The sequence below is a fragment of the Sylvia atricapilla genome, chromosome 8 (assembly GCF_009819655.1).
Source record: "Sylvia atricapilla isolate bSylAtr1 chromosome 8, bSylAtr1.pri, whole genome shotgun sequence".
In the NCBI taxonomy this organism is placed as follows: Eukaryota; Metazoa; Chordata; class Aves; order Passeriformes; family Sylviidae; genus Sylvia; species Sylvia atricapilla.
In genome coordinates, this window is record NC_089147.1 from 15,560,166 (window position 1) to 15,576,724 (window position 16,559).

Below are 16,559 nucleotides of genomic sequence, written 5' to 3' on the forward strand. Positions count from 1 at the left end.
TACTGGAAGTTAAGGCCTTTCCAAACATGCTGTCTTGCTGTGCAAATAAGATTGGCATTTATAACTGTATCTAGGAAAACCTGGCATATAGGCTATAACTCAATTACAAACATCCAAAACTTGGAAGCATATCTCAAGAAAGAAATGTAATTACAGCTCCATCACCTCGGTGTAGATATTCCAAGACTTACAGCATCAGATGTTTATGCAGAAGTTTTTATATAATGCTTTCAGCTTACCCAAGTTTCATTTTCCCAGGGACCGTGAAATTAAAGGGCTGCCTCTATAGCTGATGTGATTAGAAATTCATCCCAGATCAAACTCAGATTAAATTTTGCTCTCAGCTGAGGAGCTCTGGGAACTACTTTACAAAATAAGGACTGAAATCTTTCATCACAAAATCAGTACTTTCTATCACATGCAAATTCAGAAGCCTGTTCTGGCTGTGACAGATTGCCAGGTAAATGGGAAATCCTCACCTGTGAATCAGGTCTGAAGTGTCAAGTCTTGAGTTTACCATTTGTATATAGCAACACGCAGTTATGGAAGATCCTGGGTAATAAGTGAGCTGAGTTGCAGAACACATAATTACAAGTTCTGTTTAATTATGGTATAGGCAGCATTTTATCTCCTTTGCTTGAAATAAAAATCTATCAATTTTCACATCAGTACTTTATTCCACCAGAAATTTATAATATATGAAGAAAAATTAGCTATTCTTAAAACAAGCAAGTATTCTACAATTAAAAGTGATTTCTGGATTAGTTTCTAACATCTTTTTTCTTTTATTTGATCATAATTTTTAAGAACTCCAAACGGAAATTTTCCATCCTTGCCTTCCAAGAATAGGCAATACTTTTTCCTGAATCATATTAATAAATTCTTAGTTGTAAGAGCTGTTACATTCCAGGAAAGTACCTTTGTAATGCTGAGCTGTTCCATGTAAGATGTCTGAACTTGCATAGTTCAAACTGCAAGAACTAGAAATGTTGCACATTAACACCTTTTTCGTTCTCCCCTCTTGACTCACATTTTTTTCTTTTATTTCTTAATTAGAAAGGTAAACAATTTAATGTGGAAAATTCACTATTCAGCTTTTACACAGACATCAACACTTACATACACTTAACCAAAGATAGTTCCTAACAAAAATACTAATAAAATTAATGAGATTTCTATGACAACTAGGCTGTTTCCTTAAATAAGTAATAAAGACAGACCTTTTGCTGTCTCTTTAGGCAAGATCCAGAAGTACAGAAATCTTGTCTTGTTCTGACAATCTGCATTTGGAATTTCCCCACTCCATTGAAAGCTTTGAGCTGAAAAACAAAGGACATAAATTACTTCTCTTGCAATGCTCAGTAAGCAGGAAAGATTTTCCCCTGTCCTTGGGATATACTATAATGTTTTCCTATTACTCTATGTCCTTTAAATACCACTCCTGACTCAGGCTGAATGTTTTATGTCTAAATACATAGATTTGGTTCCTTGCTTTCCTTAGGTTTTGCTGTATCTCAAATGCCACTAAAAAATCTCAACTTATTCCCAAAACTGCAAAAGGCCATGGCTGGAAATTCAGAAAAATACCTCGTTATACAGTAATGCCTCTCAATAAAAAATGACATCTAAAAGAGACCAGAACATGTTTCCAGTGCATAACTCTAGTGTCACAGAAACATACTGTATGACACTATAAACATTCCAAAGGAAAAAAAGGATCTGAATTTTACCTCAAATGCCATTTTTATGCATTATCTAGCTATTTTTAGCATAGAAAGTCTATGAGAAGAATCTACCCAGGAATCAAATACTTCAGAGGCATCCATTTCCTGAAGATTAGAATGAATTCTGGATATTCTCCTGTTCATAGGAGGATCTAGGAAATTTTTTTTCAGCAAAGCAACACCATCCTGCCCTCTTTTAGAGCAGAAGAAAACATTACACTTCTGCAGCAGAAAGGAGGCAACAGATAGTTGCATTGCAGCAGCACCTCTTCCATCCTGCCATGAGCAATGGAGATCTTTGCAATGACACCATTTACTCAGGGGTGAGGACAGGACCCCTCACAACTAAGGAGCGTAAAGATGTAGCTAGAAACTACATTTGGCAGAGCTTATAGAAAGGAAATAGATATCTGTATACAAGAATCATTGGAATTCACTGGAGAATGTAACTCAGTCTTTGAAAAATATTCTATATATAGTAGCAAAAATTTTCTCCTCAATAGTTTAAAATATACAAAAATGCACATAATATACAAGTTTTTATTCTCTGATCAAGTCTTGACAAGCAGATATTTGCTGGGGTCTTCCTACTTTTCAAAGAGCAGAGGAGGCAGTTCAGTTGTCACTGTGCTACATTACTGCAGGTGTGGTTAAAGTGGGAACTAAATTGGCAGTGTTTAATTCCTGTGGTTCTGTGTACTGTATTCCTGCCCCTGGGCTGAGCAGAAACAGTATCTAACAAAAGGGGTTTTTTATGCACATAATACTGATAGACTGAATTATCACTATTCTAATTTCAAGGAAAGGCTCAGGGTTAAGATATTTTGTCAGTGTCTGAGGGATTTTTTTTCCATTTCCTTGAAAATTGCATCAGGAAACTCCAATGAAATAAATTAATTTTGTCCCTTCTAATTGAAAATAATCCCATTCTTAAACAGTTTAAATACTGGTTGATATTATCTGGAGGACACCAAAGAAGTATGTAGATGTCAGAGAAAAACCCAAATCATCTTTTCAACATCCTTGATGCCACGATGGAAAATAGTTTCAAGCTGTCTGAATATCTTCTTGGCACATTTTGTCCTTCCTATCCCAGTTAGGAAAGCACAGAGGCAGAGATGTTGCAGCTTCAGCTGGATTATGTACATATATATACATAAAACATATAAATTACTACAAGCCTAGAAGTGTCTCCAGAGTCTCCTCTTCTTCAGCCCCATGATTTTCCATTACACATTAACATTAATGTTCATTAATGCTCAGGACAATTTATAAATTAGAAAATTATAAAATTAGTGAACCATGCCCAAGCACTTTTCATGCTACCCTACCATGCTCAGCCATCTATGGAATGTCATTCAAGGGGGTGGGGATAACAGTTATAAGGGTTTCTTTAATATTGAAACTATGCTCATTTTTAGGGACCTTCAGCAAGATAGATCAGGGAGACTTTTTATTAACAAACAGTGAGACAGACTAAAAATCTGTCAGCCCTCTTTGAAGAGCAAGAGTGGATCAGCCTCTGAGACCAAAGCCCGTGCTGGTCCAGGTGGAGGGATTGTAACATTCAGCTTCATCTCACTGCGTTTTTGTGAAAGTAGAGATCTTTCCCTTTGTTAGTACTCTAGGCCAGCCTTAATAGCAATGGAATATCAATCAAGTAGCAACTCAATTTGGGTACCAAAAATCAAAGAAATGGGTGATCTGTTTGGGACACATATGCAAATGACCTGCTTAGGTTTCTACACAAAGCCAGTAGCAAAGACCAGAAAAGGAAGCTGTTGCCCAAATCACAAACCATTTCTTCACCAACATGATATTTCTGGACAGGATCCCTTTCCTCCACCCTGTCAGTTGATGTGCTTTCCTTTCTCTATTATATGTCTGTCTTGTAGTTTCAATTCACTGGTCTTTCTTCCCTTTTAGAGAATCATATTTGTTAGTCAGAAAGTGCTGCACCTGGGACTCAAAACCAGAAGAAAATAACTTCTGGCTCATCCAAGCAATGAAGTGTGAAGGGCTATTAATTTATAATCTCATTTTAGCAGAATTCCACATGTGCCCCAGCTCAAGTACAGATGGGGCAGAAAACAGAACAGATGTCTGGGATCATTTTGCTCCAAGTGCCCAAACCGGAGTCCTCTCAGTTTTTGGATGATACACAATATTTTATTTACAGCGTACTATCAACATACATTTATGCTCTCTGCAGGAGGGACATTTCTTTCTTCTTCCTTTAGAGCAGCCTCTGTGAAAATGAGTGAAAGCACAACCTAATTTTGCTTTTGTATAAGCATATGGAGAGCTTCATTCATTAGTCCATATTTTTATGCTGTGATGTCAGGTGGTCTATGCACTACTTCTAAGATAGTGGAGGAAAGTATTAAATCAAATCATGTAAACTTTATTCAGTTCAGAAATCAGAAAAGAACAGCTTGAGATGATACTACTAAACAATGAAAACTGCAGCATTTAAAAATGGGGTCATCAATACAAGCAAAGTAGAGAATTTACCGGATGAGCTGCAAGGAGAAGGGACCATAGCAGGAGGGTCAGATGCAGCTGCAAGCCAGACAGTTGGGGCTGCAGCAACCAGACACTTGAAACAGCTTCAGAGGAGGCTGCTCAGTGCAGCTGGGCTGGAAAAGATGAAGTGCACTTGGTAGGAATGCCACAGCAGCCCTTTGTGCAACAGAATTCAAGACCTGAAACCCAACTGTCTGAAACCCATAGAATTAGTAACTTTGCCAAGAATACATATTTCAAAGATTTACCCCAAAAAATGCAGAAATTGTGTTCAGCATGCAAATGAATACCTTTTTACTAACACCTTCCTTCTAAAGTCTCGTTAAAGAGCAAGCGATAGGAGGAATGCAGGATTACCTGAGCAGCACCACAGACACTGACATGGCAGCACTTGTGCAGAACTGCATGCAGATGCATTGACACTCATCAACACATGACTCAGGGCATGAGAGAGTCTCTCTGAATTGATCACCTGTAACCACCTAAATACAGACAGTATCATAATGTACATATTTATCAATTTATGATTCATGAGCATCTTCATGCTGGCCTTCTCATTTTCAGTGCTTCAGAGCACCTGCATGCTTACAGTGGGTGCAAGATAGGGACTGAGGAGTTACCATGAAGCACAGGAGCTGCTCAACTGCCAGAAGCAGGAACCCTGCTCTAATGGATGCTGCACATGACCAGAAATGTTATGTATCCAGGTGTAGCTCTGCTGTGTTTTGTTCCAGATACAGCTCAGTTGTCACCAGCTCCAGCCCCATGCTCCCCTCACATAGAGTACAAACACACTTTGACTTCACGGTCTTGATGTTTGTTTGTTATTCTCAGAAATAAAATTCAGATATGCTCTGAATTCTTGAAGAGGGGGAACTGTTTTCAGGACAGACTATGAGGTTTTTTTCACACTAACAGCAGCTTTCCTGCAGGATGCAACAGTAGGACTACTCAGACAACAACTTGCAGGTTATTTTATCAAGCTCCTGGAGGATGGAGAGATTAAAGAACATTCTCATTAGTAGGGAGGCAAGTCAGTCTCCTTGTCCAAATCTGGTTTTGCCTGGACTGAGACTGCTGCTAAAATTTAGAATGGAAGAATATTACCTAAACTGTATTTAAAAATATTTTATTTTATTCTTCCACAAGCCATGCTTCATTTTTCAAATCCTGACAATATCCTGTTTCTAATAGCCAAGAACTCTGGGAAGAAAAACAAAAGGAGATTTTATATATTTTACAGTTCTTATACTGGCTCTTCTGCTTTCCATTCTCCTCTACCTGCTGCCATTTCACATTTTAGATACTCTCCAATGATATCCTTGACAGACCATTAGAGCTCAGTTTCTTCTTCTCAATTCTGGCACTGAGTTTGACAGACACCTGCTACCACAGCTCTGTCATTTCTCCTATTTAGTTCCTCACTGCACAGTTTCATGGCTTTTTATTATTTTACCAAGCTCACACAATACACACTGTAAGCTAAAAATATGTTACGATTTCAGTTAACATACCTTACCATGCATTTCGTAAGTGTAATCCATCCTTTCTTAAATCACTGATCAGGCTGATATAATCAATCATCTTTATCAGTATATTAGTTCCTCATTTTATTCCTCTGGCTCAGGGAATAATCTGAAGCAATAACAAGAATATTAGAGCTATCCATAGTGTTGCTTTAATACTACAGTTCAAAAACACAGAAGTAAAAGAATTCTTCGTATTGCCCAGAATGTCAACATGAATTAACAGCTATACTCTTTTTATATTACTGGTACAAGTATTGTTCACATATAGCCCACAAAGAGATTTAAATACACCCTGAAAAAGAGTTCCAAAGTCAATTATTTCTTAGTTTTATTTTTAAAGAAATAGAAGTATGATTCCCATGTAGAGTCTAAGAGGCATTCTCTGCTAGATTGTCCCTTTCCAGGGAATTATTCCCTGGAAATTACACCTAAATCAACTAATTTCAACAATTTCAGCTTTTAACCAAAAGCAGTACTAATTATGTATCATATACCTCCATGCATTGGTATTTTATTGGGTTTTCCCTTAAAAACAAAAAAAGGCAGGTAAGCAAACACTGCTAATTAGCTACAAATGTAGCTAATTTCTGATCACAGACCTTAAAGATTATGACTTTCCAGCAACACTTTTCTACCATCATTAAGATGACTACAGCTTCAGATCCTCTATTAATCACAATGAATAATGAGAATAAATTCATCAGGATTAAAGAAGTAAATGCTCCCAAACCAGCCTAAGACAAAACCAGCATATCTGTATACATCTATACCTGTCATGTACCTTGCAGAGTCCACAGGATGGAGCACCAGTTTCTGGGAAAACACCACTTTCTGGACAGATTTGAAGTGTTGTTCATTCACAACCAGTGCCCCAAAAACATTTTGAAACACAGCTCCAGCAGACACCCAGGTTTAGGCTTAGAACTCATTCCACACCAAGCTCAAAATGTCCTTCCTGTATCACGGCATTTCTTTCTACTCTGACATCCCTGTGTATCAGCTTTGTTAAAGCAAAGCCCTTCTGGGCCAGCTCAGAGGTCTGTGTCAGGTGACATTTGTGACAGGAGCCTGCACGCGATGCTCAAGGAAGGAAAGAACGAGCGGATGGGTACGGGCGGGTGCCTCCATACCCGTGTGTGAGCAGCACATCACTGCTGGGCTGGGGTGACAACACCCCACTGACCACCTGGAACAAATGAAATTACACCTCGCACTTCGACTCAGGTAGTGTCAGTTCCACCAGGAATGAGAACAATAATAGAAATCCATAATTTCTTTAGAAGCCTCATGATACTCAGAGTAGTTTTTTTCATAAAAGAAGCAATTCTCCTGTGAACAGAATGATGAAAGTTAACCAACCTCAAGGAGAGGTTAAGCTTGAAAGAAATCACAATGCTTAAGGAAAAGATACTTTAAAAACCAATCACTTCTCCCTGGAAGACTCTATCAGTATTGTCTTCCTATTTGCTAGCTAATATGAACATTTTATAGCAAAAACTATACAAATAACACACACTTTGTGAATAGTTTCAAATTGCAAACAGTCCATAGCAAACTAGTCTGCACTCATCAGTCTGTTCATAAACATAATCCTGACTCAACATCATTATGACAAAACAGGACTGTTTCAAACGTATGCCATAACCCCAGACAGATAGCTAAAATACAGAGAAAGGTGTTAATGTTATGCTGCAGATACTGGTAAAATTCACTAGTAACCAGAAATCAAAAATCTTGTACAGCTATCACCTATGAATATTATTTCTAAACTAACAGTCAGAACTTTTCTTCAAACACAAAATATTTTAGATTGTAGTTTCTTCAATGCAGTGACCTTGTTCTCTATTAGAACATTATATAAAAAAGGGGAAGATTGTTTATAAATAATACAATAGAGTACAGTGGATATTCAAATTTACATATATGTGTTTCTTTACGTGTAGATTTCTGTCATATGTTCTTCTTTCATTTCTGACTTTTGTATTTTTCCTTCGTATTTTAAATGTGAAGGGAAGTTATTCTGAAATCCAGTGTTTGATAGTAAATAGAGACTTTTTCTCCCAATACTCTCTGAGAGTGGAAAGATGCAGGATCATATAACCACAAACTTCTAAACTAACTCTTTTAAATTATGTACTACAGCAATAAATGCTTCACATTAGTATCTATAAAAATAACCCTCTCTGATATAGTGTTGGACTCCAATTCATCTGCTACAGTTTTGTGGTTTTAATGCAATTAAAGTTATCAACTGTGTAAACATATCCTTCGCAACAACCCACAAGATTTGCAGCTGTAGCAACAGAAAAATTTCATGGCTGTAGTTACAAGTCTAAACAATTTTTCTCCACAGAAGAGAGTATTCCATTAAAGTATTTATCTTTGGTCATAAAATGTTCTCTTGCTACTATTCCAAATGGTAGTTTGATACTAATTAAGATAATAATTTCTTTCTTTAGAGAGTCTCCCATGTCCCTGATCATTTTACTTGGGGTTTTTTGGGTTTGTTTTTTGGTTGGATTTGCTGGAGGTTTTTTTGGAAGGTGGTATTTCAAATCCACTACATTTTTGTGTGAAAAAGGCTTTTGAAACTTTTTCTGCTCAGTGGCTTCTCTGCTCCCAGAACACAGTGTCAGGCAATTCCAGTTATCCAGGAAACAGGAGAGAACAATCCTAAGCAGATGGAACCACCTGAAAACAGAAAAGACTACAGACAAAATTTTTTCCTGTTCTTAAGCAGGAATAGGAAAATGCTCAGACAGCACAATTATGGTCAGTGAAGTGCAGATAACTGTGCCAGAGAATACACCCACCAACTCCTTCCCTTTGGCTGTATGTATTACAGGCCAGTGCAGGAAAGAGGTGGTTTAAAAATTCAATTTTTCAGCATTTTCCAGATACTGAAAGCATCATGGTATGTGTAACAGCACTATACAAAAATAACCCTATTTCAAGATATTAATTTTGAAATTTTAAAAATTTGTGCAGCCTGTCTGTATGAGCAATTCCATCAGCAGGGACACCAACACATTTAGACCATTCACCATCCATGCCTGAATGCTCATAGGCAGCTGCTGAAGCTGCTGCTTCTCCCTGATTATTCCCTGTCCTGTCTCATTCTCAGTGCCAGGCCCAAATACCCCAAGCTGCTGCCAAATACCCCAAGCTGCTCCAGCTGCTCCTGGGCACCCCTCATGGTAAATCCACACCCCAGACAGGAGGGTGGTAGGAAAACGGACTTGCCCAGTTTAATCCTACTGCAGCAAGGGGTGAGGAGGGAAAGCAGGGTGTACAAGTTCTGCAGAAAAGTCAGAAACAAATGTGGCTTTCCTGGCTGCAAAGACCCCTGTGTCCCTACCCCCTTCCTTCCATGGGTAGCCTCAGAGTGGGATTAAGCTGCCCACTTAAGGCTATCTCCATTGCAGTCACTCTTGACTGCTGGAAGGAGATCAGGTCTGCAGCAGAAGCAGAGCTGTTCCCAAGAGTCACTGTGGGTTTCAAACTGGCTCCAGTGCAGGTCACTGCCTCTGAGCCAATCTGCTCTCAAACACTATGAGTTTGACATTAAATAATAAGTGTGTCTGTAGGAGCAAATTTTGTGTTTCTGTATGCACATGAAACAGATGACAGTAAAACTGAAAAGCAGAAGTGCAGCTTTTTGCACAGTCCCCAGAGAAAGAAAACACATATCCTCAGCAGGTGCAAAAATGTGTTTGCTCAGAAGACTCTTCATGAGAAAATCCTACTACATTTACTGTTCTCACATCTTTGCCTGCAGTACATGCCTACATGTATGACCTGTTTCCTCCAGTGAGCCTAATTACAAACCCAAATCCCAGTCAGTAAAATTTAGAGCTGCATTTTCAAATGCAACTCCTATTACTCATACTGCAAGACCAGCTTTGAGTATGCCATTTGGTATCCAAAACGAAAATGGATTACAGTTTTAAGATTTCTAGGGCAGTAGATAGGAGTCTCCAAAATCAACACTCTGGCATTAAGCCATTTGATCCACAGTGAGAAGATCAAAACTTCTGAAAATCAGTACTATGTAAAATCACTTGGGACAAAAATGTACCCTCTTCTCACCTGCTAAGACAAGCAAACTACAAGACAGACTACAAGACAAACAAGACAACTACAGGCCACATGTAACTTTCCCTGTACAAGAAGTGCTTCCTAGTTTAAAATGGCGTATAAGCATCCTGGGAAAGGAAGTAAATCCATTGAAACCGATTAGTTGGAAAAATACAGAGAGGTACTATTTTAAATAAAAAGCAGAACTGTTTCACTTCTTTGTAACAATCAGTAAGTAGCAAATATAGAGAATATCATGAGAAACCATGTTCCATAAACTCATGCGTTCCAAATACCAGTTATGGGACACTGAATACTAAGTTACGTAGGCAGTGTGTCAACCAAAATAGAAATTGAGGGGGCAAAAAAAACTAGGTCTAAACTGACATCGTTTTAGACAATAGAGTTTGAGTGCATTTCTGGCCCGGTATAAAGTACCACAAATTTGCATTCAGATCCATATGATCAAGCACAAAACCCTCAGAGGCAGCATGTGACAGTCTACTGCTAGTTTTCTATTTCCCCTCCACTCTTCACCGCAACAGCCCATTGCTGGCACATCTTCCTACGGATATTCTGAAAGCAGAAGAGATCAAATACATACAAAACACCATCAAACAGCACATTAGGGAAAAAATTGAGCTTGCAACATGACTACAGATTCCAGTTCAGATTCACATGGTTTGTACTTGGACTGTCTTCCAATGCAGATGTAGATGGTACCAGTTTGGGCTATTTTCACTCCATGGTCATGAAAAAGAGAACTGTGGCAATCATTTCCTAACTTTCATGTGAACCCAGACTGATCAAGCCAAATTCCTGTTACTGACCAGTTATATTTACATTCTTACAGTGCTTCCATGGCTGGAGCTCTCTCCTTAGTGCTAATCCAGTAGCTCAGAACTCAAGTAGTAAATGTGTCTTTTAAATAGAAGCCTTCATGTTTGAATACCTACTGTCTGAAGCAATTATCACTCTGAGATTAAAGACAGCCTGTAGATAAGGGCAGAGAGAAGTACCTCTGAGCTAGGTGAAATACTATGACATCAAGACAGTAAAATCAGACTGATCTTTTGAAGTGAATTATCAATCGTTTTACGTGTTTCTCAGGAGAGCTTAAAGTGCTGCTCTATTGCCAGGATTTCCTAAAGGAAAAGCTCACAAAGCTATCTTTTAAAGAGTATATTTTGCAATATCCTGTGATTCTCCACATTCCCCAAAAGCAGGGAAGTCAAAATCACAGAACCCACTTGGCAAGAAAAGGTTGTACATAAAATTAATTCTCCATTAATTCTTTCCTATAAAGAACAGTTGTATCCTTCACTCATGAGTACTTCTAAGAAAAATATTTGGCCCAATCACCTCTAATAATGTTAGAGAGAAAACTTTGCTAATAGAGAAGGGGTTAAGAAATGGGTTTCCTAACACGGCTGAGAGAAAAAATACCTGCATTAGGTAATAGTGTCAGGAATTCATCCCCTATCCTTTGCAGCCATATAAAGGAAGATAAAGTTAGTGCCTATCTACATAATCACAAAAGTGGCAGTCGGTGAGGATGCAGGTTCCTAAAACATTAAATAAAAATCTACAATTTAGGTAAAAGGCTTCAATGATGTTGCTCCAGAGAACCAGTATTGTGGGAACACCTCTGCAAAATGCCTCATCCAAGACTTCAAGGAGCATTTTTCTGGGACGCCATTATGCCCAACACCCTGTCCCTCAGCTGGGCAGGCTGGCCCAGGCTTCCAGGCCATATCTCAGCAGTGAGGCAGAACAATCCCTACTGGCCCTAGATGTGCCAGGAAGCAGGGAGGTGGCACAGGCATCCCTCGAAACAAATCCCTATGTACCTAAATCAGCCTTTTTGGCTGGGGAGAAAACAATCAGTACGGTCAAGATGGGACCCACGTGGTAAAAAATCCCAGTTCCTCTTTGGCCAAATGTTCCAAATGAGCATATTGTGTCAAACAGGGAGAGTTGCTGGGGTTACAACTACAGAAATAGCATGACATTATGTTTGCTGTGTGGCTCAAACCTACCACCGCCTCCAGGCTCTCCCAGGGCTCCTGAAGAGGAAGGCAGGGTGTTTCCTGCAGTGAGGGTCAGCCCCCACCTCCAGCACGAGCCCCTAGAGAGAACATTTGGGGGTGATAAGTAGGGCAGAAGGGATGGAGAAACTCCTGCTCCTTGCCCTGTCCCTAGTGCAGGCCTGCAGGGCCACCCTGCCAGCTGGGCACTGTGGGATGTCCCTGTCCATGTGGGCTGTACAAGTGCACTTGACCACAGACAGGACCAGTCCCAGTATGGGCCAGGAGTTCAGACCCTGCAAACACCTGCTGGGCAAAAAGCAGAGGCCAGGGCTGTTTTGAGGGGCTTGGCCATGCCCTTCTTTATTTAAACTTTTTCTCTAGTGGTTTTCCTATGTTGTTGCACCCAAACCAGCCTTCTCAGCACTGGGGCAGATGGCCAGATAGGCTGACTTGGAGGCAGATCGGAAAGAGCTAAGCAGGTGCCACAAAATCTCATGAACAAGTCTTGTGTAATGAAGACTTTTTTAGGAGTAACTTCTTGGCAGCAGTACCAGTCCAAGAAGTCACACACCCTATTCCGCTCACCCTGCGCTGCACCCTCACAAACATCTGTGCACCAAATCAAACCAAAGAACTGATGCAGTTTAAAAACCCTTCTTTCTGTGACTTTTTGCCAGATTGTCTGTAGTGGACTCATTCCCCAGTCCATGTCACTGCCCAGCCCGGGATGAGAAATCCTGGGTGAGTCAAACTGTCACCGAGCCCTGAGCGCACGGGACCTGGGGACTGCCCTGGGCATGACACATCGGCAGCCGCCCCTTCCCGGGGCCAGGGCGGTGACACCGCTGCAGGGACGGGCGAGGAAACCTCCGCACTGGCCACTGCAGAGTTTTAAACCCGCAGTTTTGGTTGAGTCAGGAAGAAACAAGGTGAAACCAGCACAGCATTGCAGATGACAGGACTCAAAGAACCCAAGGGAAAGCAGCCCGGGATTTCTGCGACAGCCAGGCAAGAGGCAGTTGTTGTGTAAGGGAAACCGCTGCAGAAGCCTACTGAGCAAATCCCTTATTCTGGTACGTGTTCAGATAAGTGGGAAGATTATATATGTAAAGGGAAAGTGACACGGCAATTTATTCATATCTACTTTTTCACATTGTCAGTGTGAATTTCAACTAATTGAAAATTAATTTAATTTTCAAAATTACATTTAGGGAGTAAAATTGCAAAGTTGGCCAGTCCACAACCAGATACAGTGCAACGTGGAATTCCAGTTCTGTGCATTACATGGCATTCAACATCATATTATTCCTTAAAGCCCACAAGCTTTATAAGACACCCCCAAAAAAGCAATTTGTACACTATCAGCCCAGCCTAGAAAATGCGATATTCAAACATCAAACGATTCCTATGCTGAAAGCTCAGAGATGAAAAACACCAGCCTGCCAAGATCACAATGATACTGCTATCAAAGACAAAAATCTCATGGCAGGCTATTTTCTCAGAGTCACCTGCACTAACCAGGAAAGTCTGTTCTGCTCCTTCAGTTTCACAAGAAATAAAACTTTAGTCAGGGGAGAAGAATTCCATGTGAAAACCTAGCCAAGTGCCATTGAGAATCTCACCAAAAAATACTTTTTTGTGTCCCCAGAACATACTGTACTTGTCAAAACGTATTAGTATGATGCAGATATACACTTTTAAAAAAAAAACAAAACACTAGGTTTCTTCCCTAGAACAGCCTTAGGTTATAAATTTAGCTGCAGAGAGGCCAAAAAGATACAGTAGGGGAGCAACAAGAGTCATCCTCCAAAGGTGCAGAATTCAAATGAATCAGCCCTTCGGGATAAGGGTGGATGTGAACAGCTGCCTACATTGCCCCTCAGAAGCAACTGGCTGCCTCCAAAGTTCATCTTTATAGAGGAAAATATGGTTGGGCTTAAGGCTGAGCAAAAAGTCCCAAGTTCAGAGGTATCAAGAGCCATAAACCACAGCTGCCTGCATCTTGGGCGGGAACAGCTTTGCTGTGTCTCTGGAAGGACCAGGGTTTTCTCCTGCTTTAGTTTAAAAATAGGGTAAGAAACTTTTTTTCTTTATAGTTACATTCCAAAGAACGGGGATAAGATGATGGTTTTCTCTCGCTTTTACTGGGGAACCTCCCACGCAGCACGTTCCCACCTGGCACAAATTCACCAGGAGTGGGGAAGAGCGGGGAGGAGAGGGGCAATCAGGCGCCTGCCTCTCTCCCCGCGGCCGGCGAAGTCACCTGGGTTGGGCAGGTGACAGGGAGCGGGTCCCCGGTCCCGATCCGCCCCGGCTCAGCCCCCTGAGGCGGCGCGGCCCCGGCGGGAGGGACGGCCCCGCTCCCGAGGCCCCTCCTCGGCCCCGCTCCGCGGCCACCTGTGCCCGGCCCGGGCGGGGCGGGGCCCGGGGCCCTCCTCTGCCGGTGCCTGCGGGCGGGACGAGGCGAGGCGCCGGCAGCGCGGCGCGGCCCGAGGGACCCGGCCCGGCGGAGGGACAGCCCGGCCCGAGGGACAGCCCGGCCCGAGGGACCCGGCACGGCCCGGCGGAGGGACAGCCCGGCCCGAGGGACCCGGCACGGCCGGAGGGACAGCCCGGCCCGAGGGACCCGGCCCGGCCGGAGGGACAGCCCGGCCCGGGGAGCGGCGGTGCCGGCAGGTGCCGGGCCGAGGGCAGCGCGTCCCGGCGGGGCAGCGCTCACGGCATGGACAGGCTCAACAGGCTGGCGGTGCCGGCCGGGGAGAAGCTCAGGTAGGGCCGCTCCGCTCCCGGTGTCCCGCGGGAAGGGCCGCGGCGGTGGGACGAGCCGCTTCCCTCAGCGGAGTGCGGGGGGAATGGGAGGCGCCGAGGCGCGAGGAAGTTGGCAGGAGTTTTAGTGTAAAACGGAGTTTGAGTGTAAAACGGAGTTTTACCCGTTTTTACCGCCGGCCGGGGCGCTGCAGGGAAGTGCGGGAGGCAAACACGGGGCTGGAGTGGATAACACAGATTTCAAAGCAAAATGTCTGCTGTCGGCTTCACCTGCAGCACAGAGGATTATTTTCAAAGTGTCTATTTTCAAAGCTGTAAGGAAATCGTGACTCACTGTGATGTATGAGTCTTATGCAAATTAGAAGAAAATTAATTGCTTAATGCTTTAATGTCTTATGAAGATGGCTTTTGCAGTTAAGCTCTGTAATATTTCCTAATCTTCGAAAGAACTGGTGGAATAGAGGGAACTGGAAAACAGGAAATGTTCCTAAGTGAAGGAGAGCAATGTTAAATGCAGGGTTTGAGAGGAAAAAAGCAGAAGCTGGCCATTACTGTGGTATTTTTAGTGTGTCTCGGTTCGTGCGCTGGTACAGTTGGCACCTCAAGGCTCTTTCATCATGACTTTTTGTATCTCTGAATAGTTAAAAGAAGTTCTGTTTCAGATTAAAGTAACATTGAATTCTTTTCCTCCTCTGAAAAAATAAAAATGAAATACTGAAATATATTTTTTTCCTAGAATAAGTCATACTGAAGCACTCAATACTAACTTACAAACCCTTCTCAAGTCTCTCTCCCTCGCCCCAGAAACCTTCATACAAACTGGAATAATCCTTTATAAAGCTAATTTTGATGGAATGCAGTTTATTGATATCTACTCTTTCCATACTGTTGAAATATTGTTGGAGGGGTGTCACTTGCAGAGCTGCAGTGACACTTCTGCTCCTCAGCAGGCACACCTAATGAAAGCCAAGCAGGCTGCATCCTAAGCCCAGGCAAAAACTCTCTGGAAGGCTCAGTGGACAGGGGGAAGAACATGGGGAATTTCCTCATTTTCTGCAGTTTACCACCTTAAGGAGTCTAAATTGATTTAGATGGTGTCAGAGCTCAGTGTTGGTCTAAACTAGCTATCTTGAAATAACACATTGGAAAGCTTGATTCCATCCATTTCTGGTACATAAAAAAATAAAGTACACTCCCTCTGCTGTCATAAAATTGTGGTTGGGATTAATCTTCTGCACTTTTGCAAAGAATTAAAGCAGGATTACCTTCAAGTATCTAAAGTGGGTCTATATGTGAGGGTTATAACAGCCCACGACTCTTTGGTGAACTGATTCAAGAGCCCTAAAACCTGAAAGTCAGCACCACACCTCTGCTGCATCTTCACACAGATGACACTCTCCATCTCGTCTGAGGTTTTAATATTGTTGTAAAATAGGGAACAGAAAGAGGTAGCTCTGCTTTCCTGTATTAACCTGAAGTATTATTACAAGTTACTTTTTCTCTCTCCTCATGGCCAATTCAGCCTATTTGTGCAGGGAATATAGGAGTTTCTCAGGCGTGTGTGTGTGTTCTTACCACTCACAATGGACACGTGTGCTTCGACTTGAGCATGTTGAAATACTCCTTAGAAACTTGAATATGGGCTACAAAATCTTACTATGGTATCAGAATTTTGAATCTTATGGTTGAAGGCAGAACTCTCCATGAGTAGATATCCATAGGGTAAATTTAAGAGAGATGTGCAAATGCAGAGAGAGATTGACATAACATGGCAGGAGCCTTTTCCTCCCTCTCTGAAACACCTGGATACCCCCTCGTGCTCTGTGAGCTGCTGACAGTGCAGTTGACTTCCTAATACCACATCTGTCTGCATGGAACACATATGGGTGGTTCAGAGTTTATGAATG

The 16,559-nt window shown here is 41.8% G+C and overlaps 1 protein-coding gene across 4 annotated transcripts in view; it reads left to right on the forward strand.

The window, feature by feature from the left end:
• BLNK (B cell linker) overlaps nucleotides 1-16,559 on the forward strand; it is an 88,544-nt gene that overhangs the window by 30,594 nt on the left and 41,391 nt on the right. For 2 of the 4 annotated variants that reach the window (XM_066323795.1, XM_066323796.1), the window contains exon 1: nucleotides 14,552-14,655. The exons of the other annotated variants lie outside the window; for them this stretch is intronic. In XM_066323795.1, coding sequence (XP_066179892.1) covers nucleotides 14,609-14,655 — 47 coding nt within the window. In that variant the 5' untranslated portion in view covers nucleotides 14,552-14,608. Of the gene's footprint in view, nucleotides 1-14,551; nucleotides 14,656-16,559 lie in introns of those variants that run through there. 4 annotated transcript variants of the gene reach the window in all.